Source organism: Hylobates moloch, unplaced genomic scaffold (genome assembly GCF_009828535.3).
Source record: "Hylobates moloch isolate HMO894 unplaced genomic scaffold, HMol_V3 SCAFFOLD_20, whole genome shotgun sequence".
In the NCBI taxonomy this organism is placed as follows: domain Eukaryota; kingdom Metazoa; phylum Chordata; class Mammalia; order Primates; family Hylobatidae; genus Hylobates; species Hylobates moloch.
The window spans coordinates 36,028,049-36,043,705 of record NW_026652295.1 but is presented as its reverse complement, the minus strand read 5'-3'; the positions used below and the strand labels follow the sequence as shown (position 1 = coordinate 36,043,705).

Sequence of the window (15,657 nt, the reverse complement as noted above, 5' to 3'; positions counted from 1 at the left end):
TTCTACTTGTGCTATGCCACTCTACACCCTCTGATGCACTGTTAATAACCTTTCCTGTATCCTTTTCCTGGGTTATTCTTATCTGCCCAAAGACAATGTAAAGTATTTGGGGACAAGGGTCATGTCATACGCTTCTCTGGCATCCTTCAGAGACCATAGCAGAGTATGAGATAAAAGTAGGTGTTTTAAAATGTTTGTTGAAATGAAAAAAACAAACAGCTTGTGGGGAGGGAAAGCAAGTTCGAAATAGGTGGTTTCTGAAAAGTTGGCAACACTCACGTGTCTTGAACAAAGGCATGGATTTTCGCCAGAGCTTTGATCTGCAGACTACAGTAGCTAGAAGAAAAAAAATTATTTGATCTTAGGATTACCAAAAAAGACAGGTAACTGACATCAGGACAGAGAGGTTCAACTGGAGCAGTGGCCATCTACATTTGGTGAAGGAGCTGGAGAGTTGAGAAAGAAACCCACACCCCTACCCCACAGTGCAGTTATGTGGGGCTTACTGAAGGATGAGGGTAGAACAGGAAAACCGAGTCACTCAGTTCTTAGATCCCAAGTCCTACTAAAAGGAAGCTTCTAATCCCACCCTTAAATAATCTGAAAGTAGTGGTGAGCTCATTCAAGCCCAGATTCAGTTCAACTATAGACTAAGCTTACTCGACCTATGCATACTAACAGCCACCCTTTCTACTTTAGTCTTCACTGTTCTTTACACACAATGTCTGGCATTGAATAAAAAACTATGAGGCATATGATAAAGCAAGAAAATGCTACCCATTGACAAGAGGGAAAACAGGCCAACAGAACAAGACCCAGAGATGGCCCAAATGTTGGAATTCTCAGATGGGGCCTTTAAGATAACTGTGATAAACACGTTAAAAGATCTACTGGAAAGGGTGAATGACGGCCAGGTGCGGGGGCTCAGGCCTGTAATCCCAGCACTTTGGGAGGCCAAGGCGGGCAGATCACAAGGTCAGGAGATCGAGACCATCCTGGCTAACACGGTGAAACCCTGTCTCTACTAAAAATACAAAAAATTAGCCGGGCGAGGTGGCGGGCGCCTGTAGTCCCAGCTACTCAGGAGGCTGAGGCAGGAGAATGGCGTGAACCCAGGAGGCGGAGCTTGCAGTGAGCCAAGATTGGGCCACTGCACTCCAGCCTGGGCGACAGTGCGAGACTCCGTCTCAAAAAAAAAAAGGGAGGGTGAATGACATATAAAAAGGTGAAGATTTTCAGCAAAGATATAGAAACTATATTTTTAAAAGGCAAATAGAAACTCTATAAATGAAAATATGTTAGAGATGAATAATTATTTTGCTGGGATTGGCAGACTGAACATAGTAGAGGAAAGAATCAGTGAACTTGAGGGCAGACATGTCAACAGAAACCCAAACTGAAACATAAAAGAGGAAAAAAAGTGAAAAAAAAAAAAAAATGAATCATCTAGGTATTGGGGACAATAGCAAACTGCTTAACATAAACATAATTGGAGTTCCAGAAGCAGAGGAAAGAATAAAACAATATATTAGGCCAGGTACGGTGGCTCACGCCTGTAATCCCAGCACTTAGGGAAGTTAAGGTTGGTGGATCACCTGAGGTCAGGAGTTCGAGACCAGACTGACCAACATGGCGAAACTCTGTCTCTACTAAAAATACAAAAACTAGCCAGGCATGGTGGTGGGTGCCTGTAATCCCAACTACTCGGGAGGCTGAGGCAGGTGAATCACTTGAACACCAGAGGCGGAGGTGGCAGCGAGCCGAGATCACACCATTGCACTCCAGCCTGGGCAACAGAGCGAGACTCCATCTCAAAAAAAAAAAAAAAAAAAAAATGGATAAAACAACATATCGACAAACTAATGGCCAAGAAATTTCCTGAAGAGTTGAATGAAATCAATCCACAGATCCAAGGTCAGTGAACCCCAAGCAGAATAAATACAAAGAAAACCACATATAAATATATCAAGATTGAGATACTAAAAATAACATAAAATATTAAAAGCAGCCAGAGGTGAAAAAGACACATGACATACAGAAAAACAACAGGTATAATGGCTGACTTTTCATCAGAAACAAGGGAGGCAGAGAACCATGGAATCATATCTTTAAAGTGCTAAGAGAAAAAATATCAACCTCAAATTCCATACCCAGTGAAAATATCCTTCAAAAATGAAAGGGAAATAATAGTTTTTTTTTTTTTAATTTTTAATTTTTTTTTCTTTTTTTTTTTTTTTTTGAGACAGAGTCTCACTCTATCACCCAGGCTGGAGTGCAGTGGCACAATCTCGGCTCACTGCAGCCTCCATCTCCTGGGTTCAAGCGATTCTCTTGCCAGATGGGAGTTTTGCCATGTTGGCCAGGCCAGTCTCAAGCTCCTGGCCTGAGGTGATCCACCTGCCTTGGCCTCCCAAAGTGCTGGGATTACAGGCATGAGCCACCATGCCCAGTCTAAATACATTATTTTTATTTATTTATTTATTTTTTGAGACGGAGTCTTACTCTCTCACCTAGGCTAGAGAGCAATGGCATAATCCCGGCTAACTGCAACCTCCGCCTCCCAGGTTCAAGTGATTCTTCTGCCTCAGCCTCCCGAGTAGCTGGGATTACACGTACCCACCATCATGCCGGGCTAATTTTTATACTTTTGTAGAGACGGGGTTTCACCATGTTGGTCAGGCTGGTCTCGAACTCCTGACCTCAGGTGATCCACCTGCCTCAGCCTCCCAAAGTCCTGGGATTGCAGGTGTGAGCCACCATGCCTGGCCTAAATACATTTTTAAATAGACAAAAGCAGGGAATTAGTCTCCAGCAGACTTGTACTACAAAGACAGGCTAAAAGAAATTCTTTAGGCTGAAGCAAAATGATTCCAAATAGAAATCTGGTTCTACAGGAAGGAATGAAGAACACCAGAAAGCGTAAGTATGTCAGTAAATACCAAGGACCTTTTTTAAAAAATTAGATATATATGTGCATGCGTGTGCATCTTTAAAAGACTATAAATGGTTTAAAGTAAAAATAGTAACAATATAGAGTTTATATAAAAACAAAAACACAAAGACAAAAGAACAATAGCATGTATCGTGTTGTAAGGTTCTTACACTGTTCATAAAGCAACAAAATAGTTTTGGAAGGCAGACTGATTACTTAAAGGTGCATATTGTAATCTCTAGAGCAACAACTGAAACATAACAAAAAAAAAAGGCATCTAAAAAACCTCAAGGAGATAAAAGGAATACTAAAAAATATTTAAAAAAGAATTATTTAAAAAATACTGAATTAGTTATTGAAAAATACTGAATTAGTCCCCCACCCCCAAAACAGGGAAGAAAGGAAGAGAGGAACAAAGAGCAGATAGGATAAATAGAAATAAAACAAAGAGCAGACAGGATAAATAGAAATCAAAAAACCAAGATTGGGGATTTAAAGCCAAACATTAATAATTACACTCAATGTAAATGTACCAATCACCCCAATTAAAATGCTGAGACTTTTATCCAGGTCAGACTGGACAAAAAGGTAAGACTCAACCACATGTTGTCTATAAGAAACATATTTAATCATAAAGACAAAGGTAGAAGGACAAAAAAAGACCATACGAACACTAAGCTAAAGAAAGCTTATGTGGCTACACTAATGTCAGATAAAGCAGACTTTCAGACAAGGAGTATTACTGGAAATAAATAGGGTATTTCATAACGATAAAAGGTCAATTCATCAAGAAAACAAAACTATCTTAAATGTGCGTGTGCCTAATAACAAAGATAACAAATAGCTGAAGAATTAACAAAACTAACGGGAGACACAGACAGCTCAATAATCCTAGTTAAAGACTTTAACAACCCTCTTAGCAGTTGACAGAATAAGTACTCAAAATATCAGTTAAGATTTAGAAGATATGAAAAACACTATGAACCAACTTGACCAAATTAACATTTATAGAACATTATACCAAGCAACACCAAGATAGAGCATATGATGGGCCATAAAATAAGCCTCATTAAGTTTCAAAGGATCAAAATCATACAGAATACATTCTCTGAGAATGGTGTGACTAAATCTAATAGATATCTTGAAAATCCTAAATTATCTGAATATTAAATACAACACATATGCATAATCTATGAATCAAAGAACAAATCATAAGGAAAAAATTTAAAATATATGAGCCATAGGATAATTAAAAGACACATATCAAAATGTAGGAGATTCAGCTAAAGCATCCTTTTTTTTGAGACAGGGTCTCGTTCTGTCACCCAGGCTGGAGGGCAGTGGTGCGATCTTGGCTCACTGCAACCTCCACCTTCTGAGCTCAAGCAATCCTCCTGCCTCAGCCTCCTGAGTAGCTGCTACCACAGGTGTAAGCCACCATGCCCAGCTAATTTTTGTACATTTTGTAGAGACAGGGCTTCACCATGTTGCCCAGGCTGGTCTCAAACTCCTGAGCACAAGTAATCAACTGCCTCGGCCTCCCAAAGGGCTGGGATTACAGGTGTGAGCCACCGTGCCTGGCCCTAAAGGATCCTTAAAGGGAAATTTATAACATTAAAAATTATATATATATATACACATATGTGCAGAAATAGAAAAACCCATCCTAAAATTTATGTGGAATCTCAAGGGACACCAAATAGCCAAAATAATCTTGAAAATGATGAGCAAAGTTGGAGAACTCACACTTCCTAATTTTAAAACTTCCTACAAAGCTACAGTAATAAAAACTGTCTACTACTGGCATAAAGACAGACACATAAACCAATGGAAGAGATAGCCCAGAAATAAACTCTTACATATATATGGTCAAATGACAGATGCCAAGACCAATCAATGGGGAAAGGGCAGTGTTTTCAACTAATGGTGCTGGGAAAACTGGATATTCACATGCAAAAGGACCCTTACCTAATACTCTATACAAAAATTAAAATGAATCAAAGATCTAAATGTAACAGATAAAACTGTAAAACTCGGCCGGGTGCAGTGGCTCACACCTGTAATTCCAGCACTTTGGGAGGCCGAGGCAGGAGGATCACGAGGTCAAGATATCGAGACCATCCTGGCCAAGAGATCAAGACCACCCTGGCCAACATGGTGAAACTCTGTCTCTACTAAAAATACAAAAATTAGCTGGGCGTGGTGGCACACACCTGTAATCCCAGCTACTCAGGAGGCCAAGACAGGAGAATTGCTCAAACCGGGGAGGCAGAGGTTGCAGTGAGCCGACATTGCGCCACTGTACTCCAGCCTGGTAACACAGCAAGACTCCATCTCAAAAAAAAAAAAAACCTGTAAAACTCTTTAAAAACATAGAGGAAAGATTAATGACATTGAATTTAACAATGATTTACTGCATATAACACCAAAAGCACAAGGAATAAAAGAAAAAAATTGGTAAATTGGATTACATCAAAATTTTAAACTTCAGTGCATCAAAGGACACAATCAATGCAGTGGGGGAAAAAAAATCCACAGAATCGCAGATATTTTCAAATCACATATCTGACAAGTATTAATATCCAGAATATATAAAGAACTCCTACAATTCAACAACAACAACAAACAAACCAAAAACAATTAAAAACAGCCAAAGGTCAGCCAGACATGGTGGCTCATGCCTGAAATCCCAGTACTTTGGGAGGCATAGGTGGGCGGATCACCTGAGGTCAGGAGTTCGAGACCAGCCTGGCCAACATGCTGTAACCTGTCTCTCCTAAAAATACAAAAATTAGCTGGGGGTAGTGGTGGGTGCCTGTAATCCTAGCTACTCCAACTACTCACAGGACTTGTATCCAGAATGTAAAATAATTCCTGCAACTTAATAAAAAGACAAATCAATTTTTTTAAATGTTCAAAAGAAGAAGCACTTCATAAAAGAAGATATACAAATAGCCAATAAGCACATAAAAAGGGGTTCAATATAATTAGTTGTCACAGAAATACATATTGAAACCACAATGATATAACACTACATCGCACCAAATGGTTAAAATAAAAGACTGATAATACCAAATGCTGACAAAGACGTAATCAGAACTTCATACTTTGCAGGAAGGAGAATAAAACAATATATATCAATTGTTTTATTGCTTTTATATATAATATACATTTTTTTTTTTTGAGACGGAGTCTTGCTCATTGCCCAGGCTGGAGTACAATGGTGCTATCTCAGCTCACCGCAACCTCGCCTCCCGGGTTCAAGTGATTCTCCTGCCTCAGCCTCCCCAGTAGCTGGGATTACAGGCATGTGCCACCATGCCCAGCTAATTTTGTATTTTTAGTAGAGATGGAGTTTCACCATGTTGGCCAGGCTGGTCTCAAACTCCTGATCTCAGGTGATCCACCCGCCTTGGCCTCCCAAAGTGCTGGATTACAGGTGTGAGTCACTGCGCCCGGCCATAATATACATATGTATACTATATACATATACATTGTTTTATTGTGTGTCTACACACACACACACACACACACACACACACACACACAGCGTTTTAGAAAACTATGTGGTATTTTAAAATAAAAATACATCTCCTCTATGATCCAGAATTTCCCACTCAGGTATTTACCCAAGGGAAATTACAACATTTGTCCACCAAAAGCTTTGTACAAGAATGTCTGTATCAGCTTTATTCGTAACAGCCCCAAACTGGAAATATCTCAAGTGGCCATTGACAAAAGAATCCTCATACGATGGAATGGAATACTAGTCAGCAAGAAAAAGAAACCAACTAACATAATATGAATGAATCTCAAAAACATGAGGAGGAAAAAATCCCAGACATAAAATACAAAAGTAAAACTAACTTGTGGTGATAAAAATCAGAAGAGGGCTTACTTTGGGGTTGCCTGAGTAGGGGCACAAGGAAATTTCCTTAGGTGATGGAAACGTTTTTCATCTTTTTTTTTTTTTGAGATGGAGTCTTGCTCGTCACCCAGGATGGAGTGCGGTGGCGCCATCTTGGCTCACTGCAAGCTCCGCCTCCTGGGCTCACGCCATTCTCCTGCCTCAGCCTCCCGAGTAGCTGGGACTACAAGCACCCACCACCACGTCTGGCTAATTTTTTTTTGAATTTTTAGTAGAGACGGGGTTTTGCTGTGTTAGCCAGGATGGTAGACGATCTCTGGATCTTGTGATCCATCCGCCTCAGCCTCCCAAAGTGCTGGGATTACAGGTGTGAGCCACTACGCCTGGCCCATTTTTTCTCTTAATAGGGATGTGGGCTACAAGGATATATGCATTTGTCAAAACTGATTATACGCTTAAGATTTGCATTTCACTTACAGAATTATACCTCAACTTTTTTAGAAAAAGAAAAGTGGCTGGTTATAGAGTTGCTTAAACACTCTGTGTTATTGGAACCACTGAAAAGAATTCCAGTTCCGCCATGCATCTGTGCACACTTGTTCAGCCAAAAGACATGTTCCATAACCGAGAAGTGTTATAAAGCCCTAGCCAGGTGGGTCCCTGGGCCTGTTTGCTTCCTCATCCATAACATGCTGAAGTTTACTGTCTGCTCCACCTTGGTGACTACATTGCTATCAAAATGAGGGAGCTTATATGGCAGTACTGTGGAAAGTTAAAACACCAGGCAATACTGGAAAAACAGGAGAGAACAGGATAAAGACTTCCTCTCCTTCTATGATTCTCCAGGGCCACCTCTATCTTCAAACTTCTCTGGGGGACTTAAGGTTGGACCCTTAACTAAGGCCTTTCCAACACCTGTTTAGCCCCCTAAGAGAGCACTTTCTATTGATTCACTGCTACTATACAACCCTCCAGCCTATCTCCAAACACTTTTTTCTAAGGCCTGCCCATTAAGAAAACTAAGCCAAATGTCACAACTTTAAATTATTACCACTAACAGGGAGTGGGGAAAACAAAGAAGATACAGAAAAAAGCATTTGGATCACCGGCTGGGGAACTCATGAAGAACTGGCAAAAGTTTGGGCACTTCCAAAGCATGTTGTACACATGCTTTCCATCCATCTCCTGCCTCCAAACAGGGACTTCACCAGGCAACAAGCATGATGGCCTTTTACAAACAGCAGCAATTAAAGGGAAATTACTCCTGCCTCCAGGGACACAGGCTGCTCTGTCAGCTTTCACTGTTATACACAGGCTCCTGCGGGCAGGCCTATACTAGCCAGGCACCTACCTGCCACCCTTGGGATAGGGCATGGCAGCAGGATGGGGGTCCCTGAGGGTAACTAACCAAAGTCCCAGGGAGCCCTGAAACCAGCAGACCATACCCAGTTGCCAATTTGTCAGGGTTGACAAAGTGATACCAAGAGCCAACCATTCAGTCTTTCACTCTCTGGTCTTCCTTAGGACCTCAGTGGCACCAGCAAAAACCAGCGTTGGCTTACCTCTCATTGGACCGAATCATGTAGTCAGTAAATTCATGGTCTCCCTTGATCACCTCCAGGGGGACCACCAAGTTGACGTCAGAATCCGTGTTCCGCAGCTGATTGAGTTTAATATTCACTGCGAAGAGGTAATCCCGAACATCATCTATGCCCACCTTCAGGCCCTTGCACACCACATACCTGGCAGGAGATACTCTGTCACTCCACCGAGCAAGGGCTTCCTCCCCATACATTCCTTTCCCCCCAAACCCTTGTGGAATCACAAAACTTAACGGCTTCCCTGTTCAACCTTAGGCCTACGCACAAAGAACAACACAGACCCTTTGTGGTGCTAAAGTTCCCCTCAAATCCTTCTCTGTTAAGCTCTATTTCTACTCTCTATCGCAGTAGTTCCTAACTTCCCTGTGACAGACGGGCTGTGTCACAATCACCTGGGGAATCTGTTAAATTATAGACCTAATGAATCAAACTCTCCCAGGAGAAAGCCCAGAAATATGTGTTTGTAACAAGCCACCAGGCAATTCTGATTGGTTGCATTTTCTCTCACCTTGTGTGTGGGCAGTGTCACACTGGGACCCCAATAGTGCCTCTGGATAGCGGCTCCTTGCCCCTTCCCAGCCCAAGACCCCCGAAGTGTCCCTACTATTGGTCACCTTCTCCTTGGCCAAGCTGAGAATCCCTCACATAGCATGGAGCATAAGGCTTGGAAGAAGGAGGCAGAGGCTGAACTGGCATATCATCAAACCAAAAGATCCAGGAATCCTGAATCCTGTTGGCTCTCATCACTTCTTTAAAGTCAAGGTTTTAAATGTAGCTTAAGAGGTCATGCCAGAGAGATGCACCGTGATTTGCTGTTCTGACATTTAGCCAATTAATCTGGCTAATATAGAGAGAAAGGCTTCACCTCTCTGAGTTGGCAGGACGGCTGGTAATAGGCTTGAAGAGACAAACTCGTTCAAAGCAGCAGTACAGCAGGTAGACAAGCCCCACACTAAACGGTGTGAACAGGTCAAAGGTTTTACAGATGAAGTGGCCTCCTAGATTAGAGAGAAAACACCAAAAGCAGCCAATGGGTCTATTCCAAGAGATGGGTGAAGTAGTCTTGGGAATAAATATGACAAAGTCAAGGAAACCAGCACCTGGGTCTGTTAAAACTCAGAGACAATTTAAGGGAGAGAACCATCTTTGGAGGGGACTTTGAGGATTCCACAGCCCTTTCTTCCCTAAATTACTCATTTAGCTACCTGTCATCTAATATAAGCAGATTTTTTTAACTTCCCCACCAACCCCTTGTACATGTTCTTGTCCAATAGGGCCTCTAAGTGGGTCCTGGGGTGAGGAAACAGCTGAGGAAGTGTCACCTGTCCGGACAATGGACAGCGCCATGAGGAACTGACACAGAAGCAGCTGCTTGCTGAGGATCTCCTGCAGGTTCTCCTGCCCCTCCACCGAGAAACCCTGAAATGAGAGCACAAGGAATGGGGTGGGAAAGAGAAAGGAGAAGAACTGAGAATAACATCACTACCTCATCTTCATCCTTCATCGAGAGTTCTTGAAGTGTTTTCACTGATCACCATCTGATTGATGAAGACGCAGCTCAGTGTTATTTTAGAAGGTCACTGGGCTTGTTAGATGGAGTAAGCACAGGACCCAGGCCTACTACTGGACCAGCTCCACTTTCCTGCTCTATTATTCTCAGGGGATGGAACCAAGCCTGCTTTTCCAAGGAGATGGTTTAGAAAGTGTTTTAACTCATGGGAATCCAGGAAGAGTAAGGCAGAACAGAGGCAAAATATTGGCTAGTCAGAGGTCAACGACGACATAGGAAACAGAATGCTCTGGTGAGTCCTAACAAGACCAGGGAGTGAGTGCAGTGAGGACACTCTGCTTCAGCTTCCCACTGTGGTGACAGGAGAAAAGTTAACTTTCCTAGTCACAGTAATCTCTCTGTTGACTCAGGTTTTCTTTCCTGTCCTAAGACCACAGTGCCTCTTCTCTCCAGCTGGCAGACTCTCTGGCCAGGGTATTTACTGAAAGAATGTGTGATGCTATTTCTAGAGTGGTCTCCCTCCTTGTGAGATCCCAGCAAGAGACAGAGTCAGGCTTACATAAAAGTAAAGGAGGCCAGGGGACATCGGGTGGCAGGGTGTTGTTAAATGGGTATAGTTTCTGTTTTGCAAAGTGAAAACTTCTGAAAATCTGTTGCACAACAGTGTGAATAGACTTAACACTACTGTTAACACTTAAAAATGATTAAGATGATCAAATTTGTGTTTTTTACAATAAAATAAAGAAAAAAGGACGCTCCCCTCTATTAAACATGCCCCAGGTGTCCCTGACTCAGTTCTACAAAAGTGATAGCTAAAGGACTCAGGATAAAAAATGTTTGGGAGTGTCTTCCAGACTTAAAGATGCTTCTCAAAATGCATGCCTGATTATGGGGTCAATTAAAAAAAAAAAAAAAAAGCCCAGGTCACCCCTCTACACTGCTGAAGTGCTAAAGCAGAAAGCCCTTGAGTTTCCAACTCTACAGCTGCCGCACGGCAACAGCTGCCTCATAAGCGCTATCAGACTCCCACATCTGCTCAGCCAGAGCCGCCCCTCCCTCACAGCCAGCCCCAAGCCTGTCATCTGTTGCTCCCTGCTGTGCACAGTGCTTTGGTGAGCCTAGGCATCTTTGGATATCATGCTGACATCCTGCCCACCTTCCTTCACTAGCCACACAGCTACTGCTTAAGAGGCCACCCAAAGAGTCCCTGAGGCTTTTCTCAACTCTAGCTATATGACCCTGGAGCAGCTGCCACATTGTCTGTCCTTCCTCTAGAGTAAGTGGTGGCTCACTCCAGAAAGGAATGCCTGCATTGTCAGATGACTGGGTGAGAGCTTCTGCTGAACAAAGCTGCAATGGGCTTCCCTCTATGCCTCAAGCAGCTGCCCGTAGACAAGACCTCTTGAACATTCACTTTAGCCCAGCCCTGACAAGAGCCTCCTGTGGATTCCCCTGTGCTGCCGTCTTTGGTTAGGTGGCCATCTGTCAGCCTATGAGAGGCTTACAGGTGACCATGTGTAGACAGCCTCCACCAGGAGCAACACCAAGATCACCCTGCTCCAGGCAAAGGTATCCACAACATCAGTCTCTACACAATTATCATTTTAAAAATGTACAAAAAGAATAAAAATGCATTCCCTACAATCTGAACTGTGAAATACCATCTTTGGGGGCAGCTAAAGAACCAGATAAAACAAACAATTCTCAAACCTCTAAAATAACAAATCCTTAATGCATCAGTCTATGGAAAAAAGGTAACCTACCCCATCAGCCATCAGAAAGTGGACACCCTTGCGATCTGTGTTATCCAGGACAAAATTCCGAAAAGCAGAGATGTTCTCTGGGCGGGTGATATCTCCATCTCCATCAATCCCACCCTCACCTGTCAGAATACAAGAGTCGTAGTGAGTTCATCTGCCCTATACATGTCAGGAGCTGGGACACGAGTGCTCTGGGTCAGTGAACACGGGCATCAGGTGTCTCAAGAACTAGGGCCCAACCTGCAAGGCTCCCTTACAGTGATGGACCAGGAGGAAGAACAGTACTCTGCTATAATGAAACACAGTCCCAAAGGAGTTGACCAGCCAAAAGTCATCAACTCGTGGAACTTTCTCTTTAAGACCCAAGTTGTGTTTAAGGCACCTACATTTAGGCATCAATTTTTTAATAAGGACTGTTCAGAAAGAACTTAGGATTTGCTGTCAAATTACAATCAACATAGAGCAGAGGGACTGCTGTGGGTTGCCGAGCTGTCTGCAACCCAGTGCATTCTGCACCTGGCACAGAGGGCGAGAGATGGGCGTGGGTTTATATTTGTTAATAATCCTGCCAGTTCTCAGCCAGAGATCAGGCAGTTTCATTATCTCCTGCCACCACAAAAGCAGAATGCTCCTGAAAGGAGGAATTAATAGGGCCTTGATGAGAATCTGCTGAGGGAGTGTTTGACCTGTATTCTGCAGGCCCAGGGTAAAAAGGGATAGTCCAGAGGGAACCAAGATTTTGACATGAACTGTGAAGCCCAGGGTAAGAGACCTAGGAAAGAAAATATGGCATGTGGATAACAACTGCTTCTGACCTGAAGTCCTCATAGAGGGGTTGTCCCTCATACCTCCTAGTACCCTCCTCAGTATCCCTACCATAGTAGGGTTCGAAGAGTTCACTGGAAGCAGAGTAGAAGTCCTCCAGCTTGAAGTCATTAGGGCCCTTCAAAGTCATTCCAAAGCCCTTTGCATGCCACTTCTTCCTCCACAGCACATACTCTGAGAAGCCACCTGGGCCTGCGCAGACGTCAGCAAAGTACAGAAGCTCAGCTTCCCGGTCCTTCACCAGTGGCTTCTACAAAGGCAAGTGGAGGACAGGAGAGGAAGGAAAACAAGACAGCTCAATGGGGAACAGGAAGGAGAATGCAGGGAGAGTAAAATAAGCCTTTCAGCAAGTACAATCCAGAGCTCCCACCAGGGCTACAGCATCCAGGAAATGTATCTTCTGGTGATTAACACCCTTTAGTGTTGCCTCACCCACCCTCAAAATACCCACAATGCCTATCACATCACCAGGCCTAGCTCAGACTCCTCATAGAAACATCTTCATGGAGCCGGGCGCGGTGGCTCACGCCTGTAATCCCAGCACTTTGGGGGGCCAGAGAGGCAGATAGCCTGAGGTCAGGGGTTTGAGACCAGCCTGGCCAACATGGTAAAACCCCGTCTCTACTAAAAATACAAAAAATTAGCCAGGTGTGGTGGCACACACCTGTAAACCCAGCTACTCGGGAGGCTGAGGCATGAGAATTGCTTGAACCCAGGAGGCAGAGGTTGCAGTAAGCTGAGATCACGCCACTGCACTTGAGCCTGGATGACAGACCAAGACCCTGTCTCAACAAAAACAAAAAAAAATCTTTATGGGTATCTGACTACATTTTTTATTTCTCAGAGTGTTTTCCTCACCATATCCTGCCTTTCAAGAGTCCTACTGAACAGAATATGCCCCACATTACAGATAGGGAAAAAGAGGCACCAAGATACGAAGTCACAAAGTAATCTGTTCACAGCCAGTCTGCAACAAAGCTAAATCAGGGTCCAGTTGGCCTAGCTACTAGACTCAGGTCTTCCTGTCCAACCAAAGGCTGGGGGACTCTAACACCCTCTCCCAGCCACAGGAACCTCCCTTTTCCCATCACAGCCTCTGTCTTCCTTTCTCTCCTTCCTCCTTGGCTCTCCCAACCACCTTTTAAAAAATCCCAAATAACTTTTTATTTTGGAATAATTTTAGATTTACAGAAAAGTTGCCAAGATAGTACCCCTCACCCAGTTTCCAGTTTTGTTAACACCTTACACCATGGTATGTTTGGCAAAACTAAGATTGGTACCTTACTATTAACTAAACTCTAGACTTCATTTAGATTTCACTAATGTTCTTTTTCTGTTTGGGATCCAATCCAAGACACCACATTGCATTTGGTCTCTCTCCTTTTTGCACTCCCTTTTTTCTTCTCCTGCCCAGTGCTGGGTGTGGGGTTGGGGCAGGGCACAGTCAGAAGCAACAAGACAGAGAGGGAAGGAAATACTGGTGTGCAGCAACAGCAGCTTCCAGGCAACCCTCGGAGCACCCAGCCAACTCAGGACTGACTAATCATCATTTGAATTTTGGCATAATTACATTTGTGGCCCCTTGAGTAGCTTTCGCTCTCTCGCCCCAGTTTTTTTTTTTTTTTTTTTTTTTTTAGAGACAGGATCTTGGTATATTGCCCAGGCTGGCCTCCAACTCCTGGACTGAAGCAATCCTCCCACTTCAGCCTCCCACAGTGTTGGAATTACAAGTGTAAGTCACCATGCCCAGCCTGGCTTTATCTCTTAACCTCATATTTATGCTGAACCCAGTACTGGCCCATATTGTATGTTTATACTTCTCTTACACAAATGCTAGGTATGCTCTTACCCACACCTGAGCCCTAGGCAGTGAAATTCTACCCACCCTCCACAGCAGACAGGATGAACCACTTGCACTGGTGACAACAACAAAAGGTTGAGTTCTACAAGTGAGCAACTGCAAAAGACTACAGTTGGCCTCAGACCATGATGAACACTCAGCCAGAAGCGGCTTAGGGACCTCAGTCTTCCCTCTCTACAGGTTTGGCATGGCTGAGTGCTGGTCTGGAGTTCTGCAGCTGCTAGATAATGATCAGAAAGCTTTAGGGGAAACAGTCCCAAGAAAGAAATAGACATACTAATGTTTACAACCCAATCACTTCTAGGTGAGATGGGCCTTTCTTCTGATGATAGCTATCTGGCTTTATCAAAATAGTGAAAAAGTCTCTGGAGAAAGTGAGTTTAGCTAAAAATAAATGTCATCATCCCGTGACAAGCCCACTCCAGGCATGCTGGGTCTTAATCGTTCTTTCCCCACCTCCTTACTAAGCCGCCCCAGCATTCTTTGTTCCTGAGCCATCGATTATTCATCTTTTTGGATTATATTCATTTGCACACAAAAAAGACCCAATGGTATTTGCCAAGAACATTATGTAGCATCTTCGAGTCAGCATGGTGGTAATGAGGCAGGGGTCACAAGTTTAAGCCCTACACATACTGCAAAGAGGGAAAACAAGGTTCCTTGCCACTGGCCGTGCCCTCTAAGTGAACCACTGGTCCAAAGGAAGACTGGGAGAAGGATGCGGAATGATCGATGCAAACACCTCACCCCTGAAAAGGGGGCATGAATATGACCTCGTTCTGTGATTTCAAGATGTATGGCCCTTATAGGTCATGGCCAGGAAGTCTTTTCACAGGAAGGACAGCTGGGGTTCTTAGCCCTGCTACTTACTGACTATGCAGTCAAGGACAAGCACACAATTTAAGTCATTAAGCTTGAGCTTGCTCAGTTATAAATTGGGACTGATGCAGGTATTTCTCCAGGCCGTTGTAGGACTAAATAAAGTATCCTATATTGAAGAGCTTTACAAACTGTAAAGTATTAAACAATTAACGCAAGATGATATTGTACTCAATCAGATCAACTTCCTCAGAGTCAAAACTCTTATCCTTTTCCATGTTTTTCTCTTTCCAGGGGCGAGTACAGCAGCACTCCACACTCAATGGAAATTAGATAAATGATGTCTAATTTCCTCAGCTAGGACTGAAACTTACAGATCTACCTTCAGTTGTCTTCTGCAATGCTTCACAGAAAATGTATTCTTGTCTCAACAACATTCCCAGGCACTCGAACCCCTGACATAATGTAACAGTTTATAATA

General features: G+C 43.4%; 1 protein-coding gene across 4 annotated transcripts in view; it reads right to left on the bottom strand.

Annotated features, from left to right (window-relative positions):
* The window catches only part of CMTR1 (cap methyltransferase 1), a 48,051-nt gene that overhangs the window by 10,122 nt on the left and 22,272 nt on the right, over positions 1-15,657 (bottom strand). For all 4 annotated transcript variants that reach the window (XR_009211278.1, XM_058432294.1, XM_032140342.2 and 1 more), the window contains exons 9-14: positions 12,548-12,746; positions 11,675-11,793; positions 9,724-9,820; positions 9,267-9,399; positions 8,363-8,542; positions 280-336 (exon numbers count right to left, since the gene is read on the bottom strand). Coding sequence is in view for 3 of the 4 variants with exons in the window: in XM_058432294.1 (XP_058288277.1) it covers positions 280-336; positions 8,363-8,542; positions 9,267-9,399; positions 9,724-9,820; positions 11,675-11,793; positions 12,548-12,746 (785 nt within the window). In the remaining variant the exon portion in view is untranslated. The remainder of the gene's footprint in view (positions 1-279; positions 337-8,362; positions 8,543-9,266; positions 9,400-9,723; positions 9,821-11,674; positions 11,794-12,547; positions 12,747-15,657) is intronic.